The 15,371-nt window shown below is 41.9% G+C and overlaps 1 protein-coding gene across 3 annotated transcripts in view; it reads left to right on the top strand.

Annotated features, from left to right (window-relative positions):
* Nucleotides 1–15,371, top strand: part of GSDME (gasdermin E) — a 92,425-nt gene that overhangs the window by 60,468 nt on the left and 16,586 nt on the right. For all 3 annotated transcript variants that reach the window (XM_037836920.1, XM_037836917.1, XM_037836918.1), the window contains 4 exons: nt 2,883–3,047; nt 5,536–5,663; nt 6,958–7,153; nt 10,397–10,470. In XM_037836920.1, the coding sequence (XP_037692848.1) occupies nt 2,883–3,047; nt 5,536–5,663; nt 6,958–7,153; nt 10,397–10,470 (563 nt within the window). The remainder of the gene's footprint in view (nt 1–2,882; nt 3,048–5,535; nt 5,664–6,957; nt 7,154–10,396; nt 10,471–15,371) is intronic.

The raw sequence follows: 15,371 nt of genomic DNA, 5'->3' as shown, positions 1-15,371 counted from the left end.
GGTGGCACCTGTCACCCTGTAGATCCTGACTGGTGTAAGGAGGTGTGGCCCCCTTAGTCCTTAGTTTCTGTTTTGGCTGTTTTCCCCCAGGCTCTGGGGTCTGCTTCTGAATGGGAGGCCAGTAGTAGGGCTGAGCACCACCTCCTTCTTCTTAGGGAAGATACACACCCTAGGGAGTTTTCATTTGCCTTTAAATAGGCTCTTTGTCTCTCTGACTCTGCTATCTCCACCCTTTTCTGGGTCAGAGTGCTGCAAACTGAAAATGGGTGCGGCTTTCTCCACTGAGCCTCCCAGTTTGAGAGAGAGGAAAAGGGACAGAAAGCGTCCCTCAGGGCCTGTCCATTGTCCCCCCAGCTTCATCCTCTGGCCACAGATAGCACCCGGTCCTCTGGGCTATCACTACAAGCCTCTGTCTGCTTGTTGGGGATTTGCAGCTTGTACTGAGCAGTCCATGCTTGTTAATCAAAATCCGTTAGAGCTAGACTGAGGTATATTTGCTTTTGCAGAGCATGTTTCTCTCTATCAGAGTGAAGCTTTGCAGTTCAGGCTGCCGTGGGGCAGGGGCTCTCGGTACGGGTCTGCAGTTTTTACTTACAGATTTTATGCTGTGGTCTCAGGCATACCTCCCAATCCATGTTAGTGTATTATGTGTGGACAGTCATGTTTGTCCCCCAGCAGTTATTCCAGATTATTTACTAGTTGTTCCTGGTTATTTATTAGTTGTTCCAGGGGGACTAACTAACTTCCACTCCTCTCTATGCTGCCTTCTTCTTTCTTCCTCCTAAGTCAAATTGTGCCATTTTGAAACAGTTCTCATTTCCTTTTGTATACATTTTTTTTTAGATATTTTCTTTGCAGTAACCATGGGAATTAGATTTAACATCATAAATCTTTGTTGATATCAAATTAACTTGAGTAGCCAACACACACTTTGTTCCTATATCCCTCCAACACTACCCTTTGTATTGTTCTTGCTACAAATTACATTTTTATATCTTGTGTGCCCAAGCTTTTAAATTTTTATTTAATTATTTTTAGTAGTTGGGTCTGCCGTGGGGCAGGGGCTCTCGGTATGGGTCTGCAGTTTTTACTTACAGATTTTATGCTGTGGTCTCGGGCATACCTCCCAATCCAGGTTAGTGTATTATGTGTGGACAGTCATGTTTGTCCCCCAGCAGTTATTCCAGATTATTTACTAGTTGTTCCTGGTTAGTGACACTCAAAACAACCAGAGGCTCTGTTAGTAAGCAGGAAAGGAGAATGGATGGGAAATTGGCAATAGCTATGTCTGCTGTCACAGAATTTTAACATGCTAGGGCTGGAAAGACTTCAGGGAACATACAATCCAACTCCTTTTCCCTATGGATAAGGTCAGAGTGATGTACAGAGAACTGAAGCCAGTGACTTATTCTTTAATGCACAGAAGAGAAACAATGACTATTTACTGCCCACCCCCCATCCACCCACCCCTGCCCCCTGATTTCTGTGCTTCAGTTGAAGGAAGAAAGCCAGTTAGGTTTTGAAATCTTTCTTCTAGGTTTTATTCCCACACTTGTAAGAAAAAGGAGAAAAGCCTGAGAAGATGATTTGGGTTAGGAACTTGCACCCATCACCTGCCACAAAGCTGGGAATTCTTGGTTGGAAATTGGTGTCTCATCCCTTAGCTCATGCTTCAGGTGATGGGGGCACGTGCTGTGATAGTGCTGGAAGGATAGGGAGCAAAGGCGTTACCTGGGGGCCTGGAACACTCTCCACCAGTGCCAGGCACAAAGGGGGGAGCCTGGGGCCCTGGATGCCCAGTGAGTGTGGATCCAGTGAATGACCAAGTGGATTGTTTCATCCGTATTTAATGCCCACAAGCCAATGAATAATATAGGCTAATATCCATGCCTCCCACACTGCATACAAATTCCAGTGTCAGTCACAATTTTACTTGTCTTTGCTTATGTAAACAAATTATTAAATAGAAGCATAGAGAGTGTCCTAATTCATGAGTTCACATTGATTTTGCTTAGCGAGGACATAACTGCCACATTTTTTACTGAAAACTTAGATACCTTCACTGGATTCTCAATATGGTAGTATTTAAGGAAATACTGCTTTTTATTATTTAAAAAAAAAAAACAGAAAACTTTTTAATATGGAAAATTTCACACATGTACCAAAGTTGAGATAATATAATTTCCCTGCATATACCCACCCTTCAGCTACAATAGGTAGATCAATTCATGTTTCATCCGTAACTTTACCACCTCTCTTCTCCCTCCTGGATTATTTTGAAGCAAATTCCAGGCATTATAATGTTTCATCTATAAATATTTTATTATCTCTGAAAGACTTTACTTTTTTTCTCAATTTTATTGACATATTGCCATATATGCCATCCAAATTATACAGTTACTATCTCACAGTATCATCACTTAAGCCTTCTTTTTAAAGACTAGTTTTGCCCGTATTGAACCTCATATAAAGATTCATTTAGAATGTATTCTTTTGTTTCTGGCTGTTGTCACTCAGCATAACGTTTATGAGATTCATTCATATAATTGATGAAATCAGTAGTTCATTTTTATTGCTGTACATTATTATTACTGAAGGAATGTTAAAACTCCTTTTAAAAACATAATCACAGTATCACTTGTGAATCTGTTGACACACCAGAGAGGTTTATGTTAAGAACAACCTTGTCTCCTGTATTTGTAGGAAGTGACTGGGTTTTTTTTGTCCAAACAGCATGAAGTTTGTAAGAAATGGGTTGCACCAGGGAGGGGGTTAATGTATTGCCCTGCCCCACCCCGAGTTAGGTCAGATGGGATGAAAGATGTGCCATAAAGGCCAGGGTCGATTCCATGCCTTGCTTTCTGTTCTCTCCTGCATTACAGAATTCTGCCTCCTGCGAGGGAAGCGTGGTGGCTTTGAGCACGAGCGGCGCAGGGTCTCTGTCTACTTGGACCCCATGGCATTTAGGGAGTTCGCCTTTCTGGACTCGCCAGATGCCGGGCACGGGACGTCTTCCCAGGATGGGCGGCTAAGTGCTTTAAAACAAGGTACTGCAGTAGGCGAGGTGTGGTGAGTGGATGGCCAAATTAGTTTCCTAGGTTTGCTGTAACCAAGTACCAAAACCAGGTGGTTTTAGAAAACCAGAAATTGGTCTCACACTTCTGAAGCCTAGAATTCCAAAGTTAAGATGTCAGTAGGGTCATGCTCTCTCTGAAACCTGTAGGGGAGAATCCTTCCTTCTCTTTTCTTAGCTATTGGTGGTTCGCCAGTAATGCATGGCATTCCTTGGCTTGAAGATGCAACACTCTGATTTCCACCTCCACCATCAAATGGACTTCTTCTCTTAGGTCTGATGGTACGTGTGCCCAAATTTCCCATTTTTTATAATGATACCAGTCATACTGGATTAGGGCCCACTTTAATCCAGATTGGCCTCATATTAACTAGCTACATCTTCAAAGACCCTATTTCCAAATAAGGTCACCTTCACAGGACTGGGGGTTAGGACTTGAACAACTTTTTGGGGGATACAATTCAACCCATAGCAGTGGCCAAGTCCTGTTCCCCAGGAGGTGATGTGGCCTTCAGGAGTAGTGTCTCCTCAGTGATCCCCCAGAGAACAGCTGAAAGCAGAGGATGGAGCTTCAGCAGGATTTACCTTGGTTGGAATCTTAGGAACCCTCAGGTGTAGGACACCAAGTTTTGAGGAAAAAGAGGAAAGAAGACCCTTAATGGGGCAAGGGTAGGAGACAGGCATGAAGGAGCCAGAGGGCTGGCATCTTTAATTTTAACCACAGAAGCCCTACTAAAAATAGCAAGGATAGAGAACCCAAGCTTTGTATCTGTTTCCTTATGTTCAGGCTTCATTGCCAAGACAAGCAACACTTTGGCAGCTTTGCAAAATGCTCTCTTGGGGGCTCTTTATCTACATGGCACGAAGACATGTGGAGCCCTGGCAACTAAAGAGGAGGAGGGGTAGTATTGGTGACGTGCCTGTAGCAGTCCCTTTTGCTCCCCACAGCATCTTATGTTTTAAAAAGGTTTTTTTTTTTTTTTGCTTGTTTGTTTTTGGCAGGTAGGGGAGAGTGTAGTGGATAGTAGAAGAGGAGATGGGCAAGAAAAAGGAGAAATAAATAATTAGGAGCTCAGTAAGCAAGATCTTAGAACAGCTCAGAATATGCTCTGGCTTTGAGGATAAGGAGAGTGACTTGTCAAAGGGCTTCAGTGAGTCCCAAACCAGAAGATGCTGTTGTTTAGCAAAAGTGTCAGTGTTGGAAGAAATGGCAGTGAAGGCCCCATCCTAAGACAAGGCTTTCCCACCTTATGCAGGGCTGTGGGGGTTGGGGGTGGGCTTCCTGCCTTCCCTGAGATTGATAACTGGGTGTGATTTTTAGCTGCCACTTAAATGATGTCATGGGTGGGAACCACAGAAGTAGTGGCCCTGTAGCCTTGAACTGCACTGAAGGGAGGTAAAAAGACACTGGGCATGCTACTGCTTTCTTAGCATTTCCTTCCTCACTATTCACCCTGTGAGCTGGACACCCTAGCCAGCCTGGGGTGGAGTGGCGAGGCTGGGACTTGTTAGGAGGGCGGAGCCTGGCTGGCCTTTGTGCTTTGGCATCTGAGACCAGCCAGGGCAGCTCTTTTCCTCAAGGCTGGGGCTGGGAAAGACCTAATTTGTGTTTTTAGGAAGTTCTGAATATGCCAATTACTGGTGGTTTATCCTCCTCTTCTTGGGGTGTTCCATAACGGTTTGCTGTAACTTACCACCAACAGACCTGGCGCACGTGTGTGTCTGTGTGCACCTCCACATGTGAAATTATTGTTTTATCAAGTTTTCGTAATCCCCACTGTGCTTAACTTACTAGAAGCTTTTGACTATTTTTAAACAAAAAGAGGATTCTAAGGGGAGAGGCTGCCAACCATCTTTTGGATGGTGCGTGTAACAGCAGAAGGGACCTTAGTACTCATTCTTGAGGAGGGGAGCAGAAGGATGGAAAAAAGTGGAAAAACCATGCTTGCCGTGAAAATAGGGGGCCGGCCCCTTTGAAAACCGTACATTAAATATTAAAGGATACAAAATCTGTAATGAATAAGGATGTTAAAAATAATGTATTTTGATATTTGCATGACTCTGAAGCATCATAAAAGTACAGACGTGTTTAATAATCCAGACTTGATTTACTTCCTCAAAAATCATGCTAAAGAGGAGTCTAAATGACTCTTCCAGAAAAGAATTGATTAGACTTAATTAATGTTTTTTGAGTCATCAGAGAAGACAGTGAAGCCTGAAATACAAAACTGAGCTTCTGCCTCCCTTCCATCCTCCCCCCCTCTTAGAGCACTTTGGCTGGGTACTGAGAAGCACTCGGGTGTTAAACTCGATGTCCTTTATTTCTGAGTTCCATTATTGACTTTGCAGATGGAAATGCCTATGAAAGAACTGATGAAAATTAGCTATGAACTGTAAGAGTTGTTCCTTCTTGTAAGACATGTGCTGCAGTCATGAATTTGGTTATGTTTTCTTGTTATCAGAGTCTCTGCTCTTGGAGAAGAATTTTCAACCCTTTGTGGAGCTGCTGGAGCAGCAACAGACAGCTTTGAACAATATTCTCCAGTCAGTCCTACTTGATGATGAATTACTTGTCGTCCTGGAAAGAGTGGTAAGACCAGAGCTGTCTCATGGCATAGTCTCTTCATCCTGGGCTTTCTGGAAATGTGCATGGGCTAGACCTCTTGTGACAAGACTTTGAACTGGAATAAAATTGTTCAAAAAGTTCCCACCTCCTTTTAACCCTAAAGCTTGTCTTCTTTCTCTCTTACCCTAGGTTCTTAGTTTTCAATTGCACAAAGGTAGCAGACATCAGGAAAAGAGGGGATATGGGGCAAAGCCCCAAAGTCAACTTGTTTTATTTAGAACACAGAGAGAAGTGGGCCTTTTAATTTCTCTATTTTGCAGCAGGATTTCCTAGGAAGGCCCAGTTCCTTCACTATTAATTGTGTAAACTGTTAGGGACACACTAGCCACCAACCTCTATTTCCCCACTTAAGGAGGCTGAGGCTCTACTGTGGTTTTGCTTTTTTGTCTTTTTGTTATTCTGTTACGCAGCGAGTTTGAATTCTGATTTGGTGCTTCATAATTGTCAGGAAAGCATTCATATTACTTTTTCCTCTTGAAATTAGATTGTGCCAAAGAGCTTAGTTACTAGTGGTTGAACCTGCAGTTGTTGAAACAGTCCAACAGCTCAGGGCACCTCTGCGTTCTGGTGGATTTAGTTCACGGGAGAGCCTGCTAGCCCCAGGAGGAACACAAATGTTTCAAAAAGTCCATTGTCTTTTACTTCCTAAAAGCTCCTCTAAGAAGAAAATGTCAGGCCAGCACCCTGTAGAAAGAGCATCAGCTGCCCATCAGAGGCTGGAGAATAAGTTGGCTGGGAGAAGGGGCTGGCAGGCTTTCAAACACATGGATTTGCACGTGGGGGCAGCAGGACCTGCCGGCTGGGGCTTGGGTAGCTAGAGCAGCTCTCACTAGCAGGGCCCCTTCACCCCACAGCAGGCACTGAGACCAGCTGGGAACATGGCTTAGGGCTGCTGTGCCAAGTTGAAAGCTTGGGAACCATGATGGGACAATTCTTTTATGTTCCCTTCCTCAGTTCTGCACGCCAACACTTGTTTCTGGTCCCTGGTACCACCCATCCAGACTATGCCCTGATGGAAGTGTCTGCCCAATAGGCTCCGCATGTCTCCTCCCCTCCTGTGAAGGAATGAATAGTTAACTGTGTGGACTCAGATTACTGTCTCCGTATGAGGAAATATAACCCCTGAAGATTAGTAGTTTGGAAACAGAAGAGAGCTCAGTTTTGCTTTACTTGGGAGGAGAAGGGAGGGTGGTCTGTGTTTTGGGGCAGAGGCCCAGGTTGTTTACCGTGTCTCTTTTCTTCTCCCCCTGCCCTGTAGTTTGATGATGTGGTCAGCGGCCTTGCAGCCCCAATGGAGGGGCTGGCGGAGCTGGAGCCCCCACAGCAGAAGAACCTCACAACCTTCCTGCGGCTGGTGGGGTACAGTTTGCAGGGTGGGAGTCGGGGGCAGGAGGACATAGTCAGCAATCAGAAGCTCTTTACAGCGGCCTACGTCTTGGTCAGTGCACTAGCAGGTATGGGGGAAAAAAAAAGAAAAAATGACTGTTGTTGCCCTGACATTACTTTGCCTACTCTATATGCTTCTGGGGACATGGAAATTTTAATTGTAGAAGATTTGATGTATATGGTCCCTCTCAGTGGCACAGGGAGGATACGTAGTGGAGGGCTGAGGAATTTTACATGATGACCATAAGGAATCATAGATGTTGGCAGGAACGTGGCCTTTCTGCTGACCACCAGCCTCCTCTACTCTATTGGAGAGCACTTTGCCTTCCTCCCTCCTTCCCAGTAAGGATTCTCTGTGGGCACACCCTCTCACCAAAGCGGGAAAACAATCTCCCAGAATACAGCTGTGATTTACACCTGAGACCTGGACATGCTGAGTGGGAGCTACATTCATTTGGCGACTGCTCTACCCCAGCATTTTGGTCTTTCTGATCCTCTTTGTTCTTCTTTGCAACTTTAACATCCTACCGAACGTACAGCATTGTTGTGTCTTGGGCAGGGAGACTGGGAGAGCATCCCGGTGTACTCCACTGAAGGCGGAGCTGGGTCTGGGTCTAGTGGCTCCACAACTTCCCCCTCCCTACCCACCTCTATCACAAAATGGCCGTCCAAGGGCAGTGGCCATCCTGTTACTGTCAAGCAGTGAGTAACGGCCACCCTCCCCCTGCTACTTTTCTGCTACTCCTGTCTGAACTCTCCACACTAGAGGGCCTGTGGTGTCATGAGTGGTCATCCTTCATGGGAAGCTGGGCTTTCAGTTCCTTTTCAGAAAGGCAAACCAGCCCAGCCTCCTTGTCCTCACAACTCCCCTTCAAGCTGATGCTGGTCAGTGGGCTGAGCTCCTGATGCACTCAAGGTTCCCTCCCCAGCACCTCAACATAGGAACAGAGATCCAGGAATCTTCAATTTTTAAAGAATTGATCTGTGAGAATGCCTCTTGCAGCTTTATGTGTTGATGAATGATGTTCTATGTTTTGTTCCAAGTCATGGATAAAAGTTTTAACTGGTTTTCCCATTTTTAACATCAGTTTATTCATCAGGTTCTTTGAGTGCAGGTATTCTCACTCAATGCACAAATACTGGGGCTAATCCACAGGCTAGAATTCTCCATCTTGTGAGAGGCCTTTCCTTAACATAGCCTATTAGTTGTTGGACATTTCTTCTTATTGCATCAATAGGCTGGCTGAGTGGTATCAGATATGTAGCTCATGGCTGATGTTGTGAGTCACCACAGTCCTCTTCCCCCTGGATGCAGCCTCAAAATCTCTGCAACCTTGCACACAGGCAGCTGCTTGGAGTTGACACACGATGTGAAACTTACTTGCTGTTTCTGAGCTGATGCTCAATGGTAATACAATTTGTAAGTGCAGCTGAAAATCTCTGCAGCCAATCTCTAAACCAAAGGTGGCCTTTTACATCTCTCTAAACTGTGAGCTCATTTACACATTAGTCAATGCAGAGGTCAGTTTGGCTATAAAGCTCTTCCATCCGTGCTTTTCCTCAGCCCTTCTGAGTTGACCTTTTCTTGCTATGACAGCATCATCTTCTCTGTTTAGAATCTGAGGAAAGTGCTAGAACAGAAACTGGGCTCTTGGATTCTATTTCCAGCTTTCTAAATAATAACACCAGTCTTCTATTTTATTATGCTTCTAATTGTTTAAAGTACTTTGGTCCCAGCAGCTGACCTGTCTCCTGGAATGCTTTCTCTACCCCTTTGTGACCTTAAGCAGTCGCATACTCCCTGGAATTCATTTGTAAAATAGAAACGGTATATGGAAGAGCAACCAAAATAATTAAAATTTCAGTTCAGAAACCAGCTAACAAGCCCTTTTCAGGTACTGCTAAGTACTGAGGTTGGAGAAAATATCTAATAAATCAAAGCCAATTAGCATTGGACAGTAAGCTCTGGAAAGCAAGTATGGTTCTTCCATTCTAGTTTTAAATGTAGCACCTAGCACCATACTCAAAATGGTGAAAGATTAAAAGGATAACATGGAACTAAAGTATTTCCGAGAATAAGGGATTATGATGATGATTACATGGGACTTGGTTGCCATCCTGAAAAGTGGGGATGAAGCATGGACAAGTGAGATGTCACATGTTCAGGTGGCTTGTCCATACCTTTCCCGGCCCTGTGGGTGTCCCTTTATAGTTCACACAGAGCTCTTCATAGTCCTGGTTTGGGGTAGGGGCCCCTCTGAGAATTTGTTGAAAACTGTGGACCCACAATATAAAAAGACACAATATTTGAGGACTGTTTTAGAGGGTTCTCTGGAGGATCATACCCCCAGGGGCAGCCTCATCCACTCTCCCTTGGGAACAAACTGTCTTTCATTGTATTCCATCGGGTTGTGGCCTCAATAGCATGCCAGATTTTATATATAAAACTGTTAATGAATGCAGGAGATAGGTGAGTTCATAAGCAGTCACTGGATCAGATGATTCAGCATTTGAATCTTTTTCTCATCTGCCTTTTAAGGCTCAAAGGGGGACTTGTTGATATCCCAAGGGGATTGGGGTCCTTTTAGGAAATGCATCTGTTTCACATTGGGAGGTGTTTAAAATGTTTTGAGTAACCTCGACCTGGATTTCCTTTCCCCAGGAAAAGCACCTTTTGGTGCAGCCCCTGGCCTCGCACAGCTTTGTGCCGTCTCCCTCAGCCACTGGTGCCCTTGTGCCCTTGACGTGGAGCTAGTGCTGGGCCACGATGCCCAGGATAGTTCTGACCTGGCTTCAGAATTTCTGTTGTGTCACCCCTGTGAGGCCATACTGCATTTTTCTTCCCAAAATGATTGGTGACATGGGTAGAGCCCTTTATAGTTCACACAGAGCTCTGGCATATGCAAAAAAATCGGTGTTTGGTCAAATGAGGAGACTAAGGTCCCATAAATGGTGGGATTTAAACATATATCTTGGGTCCCCAAATCCCAGGTCCCTTCTGTTTTACCATGCTGATTCTTTTTCCTGGTGTCTGCACAGTTCTTCCTGATTGGCAAATTGAATGTCAAGCAATATCCTCTGGTAAAACAGAGCTGGTTACTGGATTCCTGTGTCTGTTTTGAAAAAGGCCTTTGTTGCCTGTTTACCACCATTCATTTGTTAATTCATTCAACATTTATTGATTACCTCTTCTGCTACATTGGTGGGAAAGTACTAAAGTATAAATTAGATGTAATCCGGGGACTGACCCTGTTCCCATGGACTTTTTTTTTTTTTCCTTTGACAATGACTTTGATTTTTGTCTCTTACAGAAATGCCAGATAATGTGGCAGCTCTGCTGGGCACTTGCTGTAAGCTCCAGATTATTCCTGCTCTCTGCCACTTGGTAAGGAACCTCCCAGATGGGGATGAGCAGGAATGGGGAAATGATGCGAAAGTAGTTGCTTAATAGCTGATCAAACACCTCTAGGCTTTCCTATCCACAATAGCCCTTCAAGCTAGGTTAAATGGGTATTATTAACCCCATTTGTATATACAACACACACACAAAGAGGAAGACAGGCTCAGAGGGAAAGGATTTGTTCAAAGAACTTGTTAGCCAGGCCAGGGCTCCAACCCATGTCCTTAGACTCCAAATCTCATGATTTTTTTCATTGTTTGGAGAAAATATTGGCCAGTGCTGGTCTTTGTGCAACATTGCAAGGAAGGGGGTTGGTACCATATTATTTGCAATTGCTGTGCATAGACCAGATTTTGCTCTGCATCAAATTCACTACGGAAGTATTCAAGATTTCTCAGGGAGATTTAGCCAGCTTCTTTCATTCTTTTAAAAATACCATTAGGTTGGTGTCCAAGGAAGTGAGAGAAGAGAGTGAAGGTTAAGCTTTTCCTTTTTAAATTACAAATTGGGCCATTAATTAAATTATCATCATTTGGCTGTCCTGAAACCACTCTAATGGGGCATCTACTCTAAAGTCACTTCTGCTTTTGCTCATCCTAGAGCAGAGATCATAACTGGACCAATTATTTTAAGGTCCAGTTACTAAGGGCCAAGCCCAGCATGCTATGTGGGCCTAAAGGACCCACTCAGAGCTCTGCTCTCAGACCCAGGAGGCTCTTGGAGGAAACTGCCTAGACAGGTCCTGGACATTTGTTACACATCTCTACTGGGCACCTTGAGCAATATGGTTGTTGCCTTGGAATCCTTGGCATAGCAAGGACATCAGGACTTGCAGTGTGGCATCATTCTAGGAAGCAGTTTAAATGTCACGTACAACTGAAAACTGATTCCCCTGACCCAGAGAAGTGGTGCGTTTTTTACACATTTTATTCTGAAATGAAGTATAATACAAAGCCCATTCAGAGAACTCCAAAATACAACCCACCCAGATCCACCAACTTTTAACATTTTGCCGTATTTTGCTGCATTCATTCTATCTGCCCATCCATGTATCTATCATCCAACCATCTATATTCTCAACATTTGGTTGTACACATCATGCTCCTTGAATACTTAATACTTGCATATACATTTTCTGAGAACAGTCACTTAGTAATAACCATCTTAAGTACAGTTGTCAAGTTCAAGCATTTTAACATTGGTAAAAAAGCTTACAGTTTATTTTCTGTTTTTTCCATTAGTCCCAGTCCAGGATGATGGTTTGCATTTAATTGTCATAGTTTCTTTAGTTATTGTTTATTTATTTATTTAATTATGGCACCATATACAAAGACATGAACTCTCCCATCTCACCCATTCCCAGGCATACCATTCAGTGGGAGTAAGCAAATTCACAATGTTTTACTGCCTTCACCACCATCCATTACCAGACCATCCCCATCTCTCCAACAGAAATACTATACCCATTAGGCATTAACTCTCCACTTCCCCTCCCCATCCCCAACCCTGGTATCCTGTACTTTACTGTCTGAGTTTGCCTATTACATAGAAGTGGAAGCATATAGTATCTATTCCTTTGCATTGACCTTATTTTACTTATCATGTTGTCTCTTTAAGTTCATCTACAGCAGCATGTATCAGAACTTCATTCCTTTTATAGGCTGAGTGTATTTCAGTGCACAGTACATTTTATCTGCTGATGGACATTTGGTTTACTTCCATCTTCTGGCAATTGTGAAGACTGCTGCTATGTACAAACATTCGTAGAGTCAATGCTTTCAGTTCTTTTGGATATATACCTAGAAGTGGGATTACCAGGTCATATGGTAGCTCTTTGTTTAACTTTTTGAGGAACAGCAAAACTTCCACAGCAGCTGTACCATTTTACATTCTCATCAACAACCTACCAAGATACCTATTGGTAGATTATCTTTTTAATAATAGCCATTCTAGTGGATGTGAGTGGTATCTCATTGTGGTTTAGGGTTGCATTTCTCTAATGTCTCTTGTTCACCATCTTTTCATGTGCTTATTGGCTGTCTGTATATCTTTCTTGGAGAAATGTCTATACAAGTCATTTGCACATTTTTAAATTGGGCTGTTTGTCTTTCTGTTGTTGAATTGTAGGAGTTCCTCATATATTCTGGATATTAAACCCTTATCAGATAAATGGTTTCCAAATATTTTTTCCCAGTCTGTAGGTTGTCTTTTCACTTTCTAGATAATGTCCTTTGGACAAAAGTTGTTAATTTTGATGAAGTCCATTTATCTACTGTTTTCAAGAAAGATTACTGAATTTTGTCAAATGCCTTCATTGCATCAATTGAGATGACTGGTTTTTTTTTTTTATTCTTTTTATTTGTTGTATTACATTGATCAATTTTCTTATGTTGAACTACTCTTGCATTCCTGGATTAAATCTCAGTTGGCCATGGTGTACCATCCTTTTGGTGTACTGTTGTATTTGGTTGGCAGGTTGAGGAGATTTGCATTTATATTCCTAAGGAATATTGGTCTGTACTTTCTTTTTTTTTAATCTTTCTATCTTGTTTTGACACTGGAATGATGCTGGCCTCAGAGAATAAATTAAGATGTCTTCCCCCTCTTCAATTTTTGGGAGCATTGAGGTTTGGTGTTAATTCTTCTTGGAATATTTGGTAAAATGTACCAGTGATGTGATCTGGTCCTGGCCTTTATGTTATCGAGAGGTTTTTGATTACTGAATCAAGCTCCTTACTTGTTATTGGTCTGCTGAGGTCTTCTATTTCTTCTTGCATTAATCTAGGTAATATGTGTTTCTGTGAATTTTTCCTTTTTATTTTGGCACACAGTTGTTCATAATATTCCTCTTATAACACTTTTTGTTTTGTAATGTTCCCCTTTTTGTTTTTGAATTTTAGCTAAATGTTTGTCAATATTATTGATCTTTGCAAAGGACCAACTTTGGGTGGTGGTGTTTCTTTTTCTAGTTACTAAAAGTGTGAGGTCACATTACTGATTTGAGATCTTTTTTTTACTATAAGCATTGAGCTATACATTTCCCTCTCAGCACTGACTTTGCTGCATCTTATTTTAGTATGTTGTGTTTTCATTTGGCTCAAGATATTCTCGAATTTGTCTTGTGATTTCTTCTTTCACATTGGTTTTTAAAGAATGTCCTGTTTGATTTTTATATAAATGTGAATTTTCTAGTTATTGATAACTAGAAAATTTGGACAACTTCATGGCTTCAAAACTGTAAGCTTGTAAGCTAATAAATTCCTGTAGTTAAATTAGCCAACACATTTCGTGGTATCTGCATTTCCCTAATAGCTAGTAATGTTGACTGTCTTTTCACTTGTGTGATCAAGTCCTAAGTTTTTAATTTTGAGATCCCATCATCCAACCTCAATCATTGTAGTTGGAAAAGATATTTAAAAGATTATAATCATGTAAAAATTTACTGGAATTGTTTTGTGACCTAACATGTCGTGGTCTCTACCAAATGCACTTAATGTGTTCTCTCCTGTTGTTTGAAATGTTCTATATATGTCTACTCACTCTTATGGCATTGTTCAAATCCTCTGTTTCCTTATTGACCTTCTGTCTAGATGTTCTGTTCATTATTGAAAATGTTGTACTGACATTTCTTACTATATTTCTCCCTTCAGATCTGTCAATATTTGCTTCATATATTTTGGGGTGCTGTATGGTTAGGTACATTTATGTTTATGATTATATCTTTCTGATGAATTGACTCTTTTATCAATATATAGTGCCCTTGTCTCTTAAAAGCTTTGATGTCTGTTTTGCTTGACATTAATATAGTCATCCCCCTCTCTTTTGATTAGTATGGGCATGGAATCTCTTTTTCTATCCTTTCACTTTGTTTAAAGAAATTGTAGGTTTACAGAAAAATTATGTAAAAAATACACCACTCCCATATACCCCCCACTGTTAACACTATGCTTAAGTGTGGCATCTTCATTAAAGAATATTAACATTGTACTATTAACATAGTCCATAGTTTACAATAGGGTTCAATTGTGTTGTACAATCTTATGTTTAACTTATTTTCATTCTAGTAACATATGACCTAAAATTTCCCTTTTTAATCATATTCGCACATTGAATTCAGTGCTGTTAATTACACTCACGATATTGTGCTACCCTTACCACCATCCATTTCCAAACCTTTACAATCAGCCTAACTAGAAATTCTATACAAGTTAAGTATCAGCTCCCCATTCTCTATCCTCAATCTATCCCCTGGTAACCTATATTCTAGATTTTGAGTTTGCTTATTAGTTCATATTAGTGAGATAATACAATATTTGTCCTTTTGTGTCTGGCTTATTTCACTCACCGTGACATTTTCAAGGTGTGTCCATGTTGTCACATGTACCAGGAATTCATTCCTTTTATGGCTGAATAATATTCCATTGTATGTATAAACCACATTTTGTTTACCATTCAATGGTTGATGGACACCTGGGTTACTTCCATCTTTTGGCAATTGTAAATAACTATTATGAACATGGGGGTGCAAATATCTGTTAAAGTGCCTGCTTTCAATTCTTTTGGGTATACCTAGTAGAGTAACTGCTGGGTGGTGGTTCTAAGCTGTATAATATACTCCAGAAAATCATGTTCTTAAAGCTAATCCATTCCTGTGTGTGTGGACCCATTTTAAGTGGGACCTTGGGTGTTTGGTGAGTAGGATCTTAAGTTATGATCCACTTCATTGCTCTTACTGGAGTCCTTTATAAGAGAATGAAATCCAGACAGAGAGAAAGAGTAAGCCAGGGAAATGAGAAGCTGAAATCACAGAAACCCAGGAGAAGGGAGAGACCAGCAGATGCTGCCATGTCCCTTACTACGTGACAGAGGAGTTCCAGGTCCAGGAT

The sequence above is a fragment of the Choloepus didactylus genome, chromosome 5, assembly GCF_015220235.1.
Source record: "Choloepus didactylus isolate mChoDid1 chromosome 5, mChoDid1.pri, whole genome shotgun sequence".
Classification (NCBI taxonomy): domain Eukaryota; kingdom Metazoa; phylum Chordata; class Mammalia; order Pilosa; family Megalonychidae; genus Choloepus; species Choloepus didactylus.
Note: the sequence above shows the minus strand (reverse complement) of the source record. Positions and strands in the feature narration are given on the sequence as shown.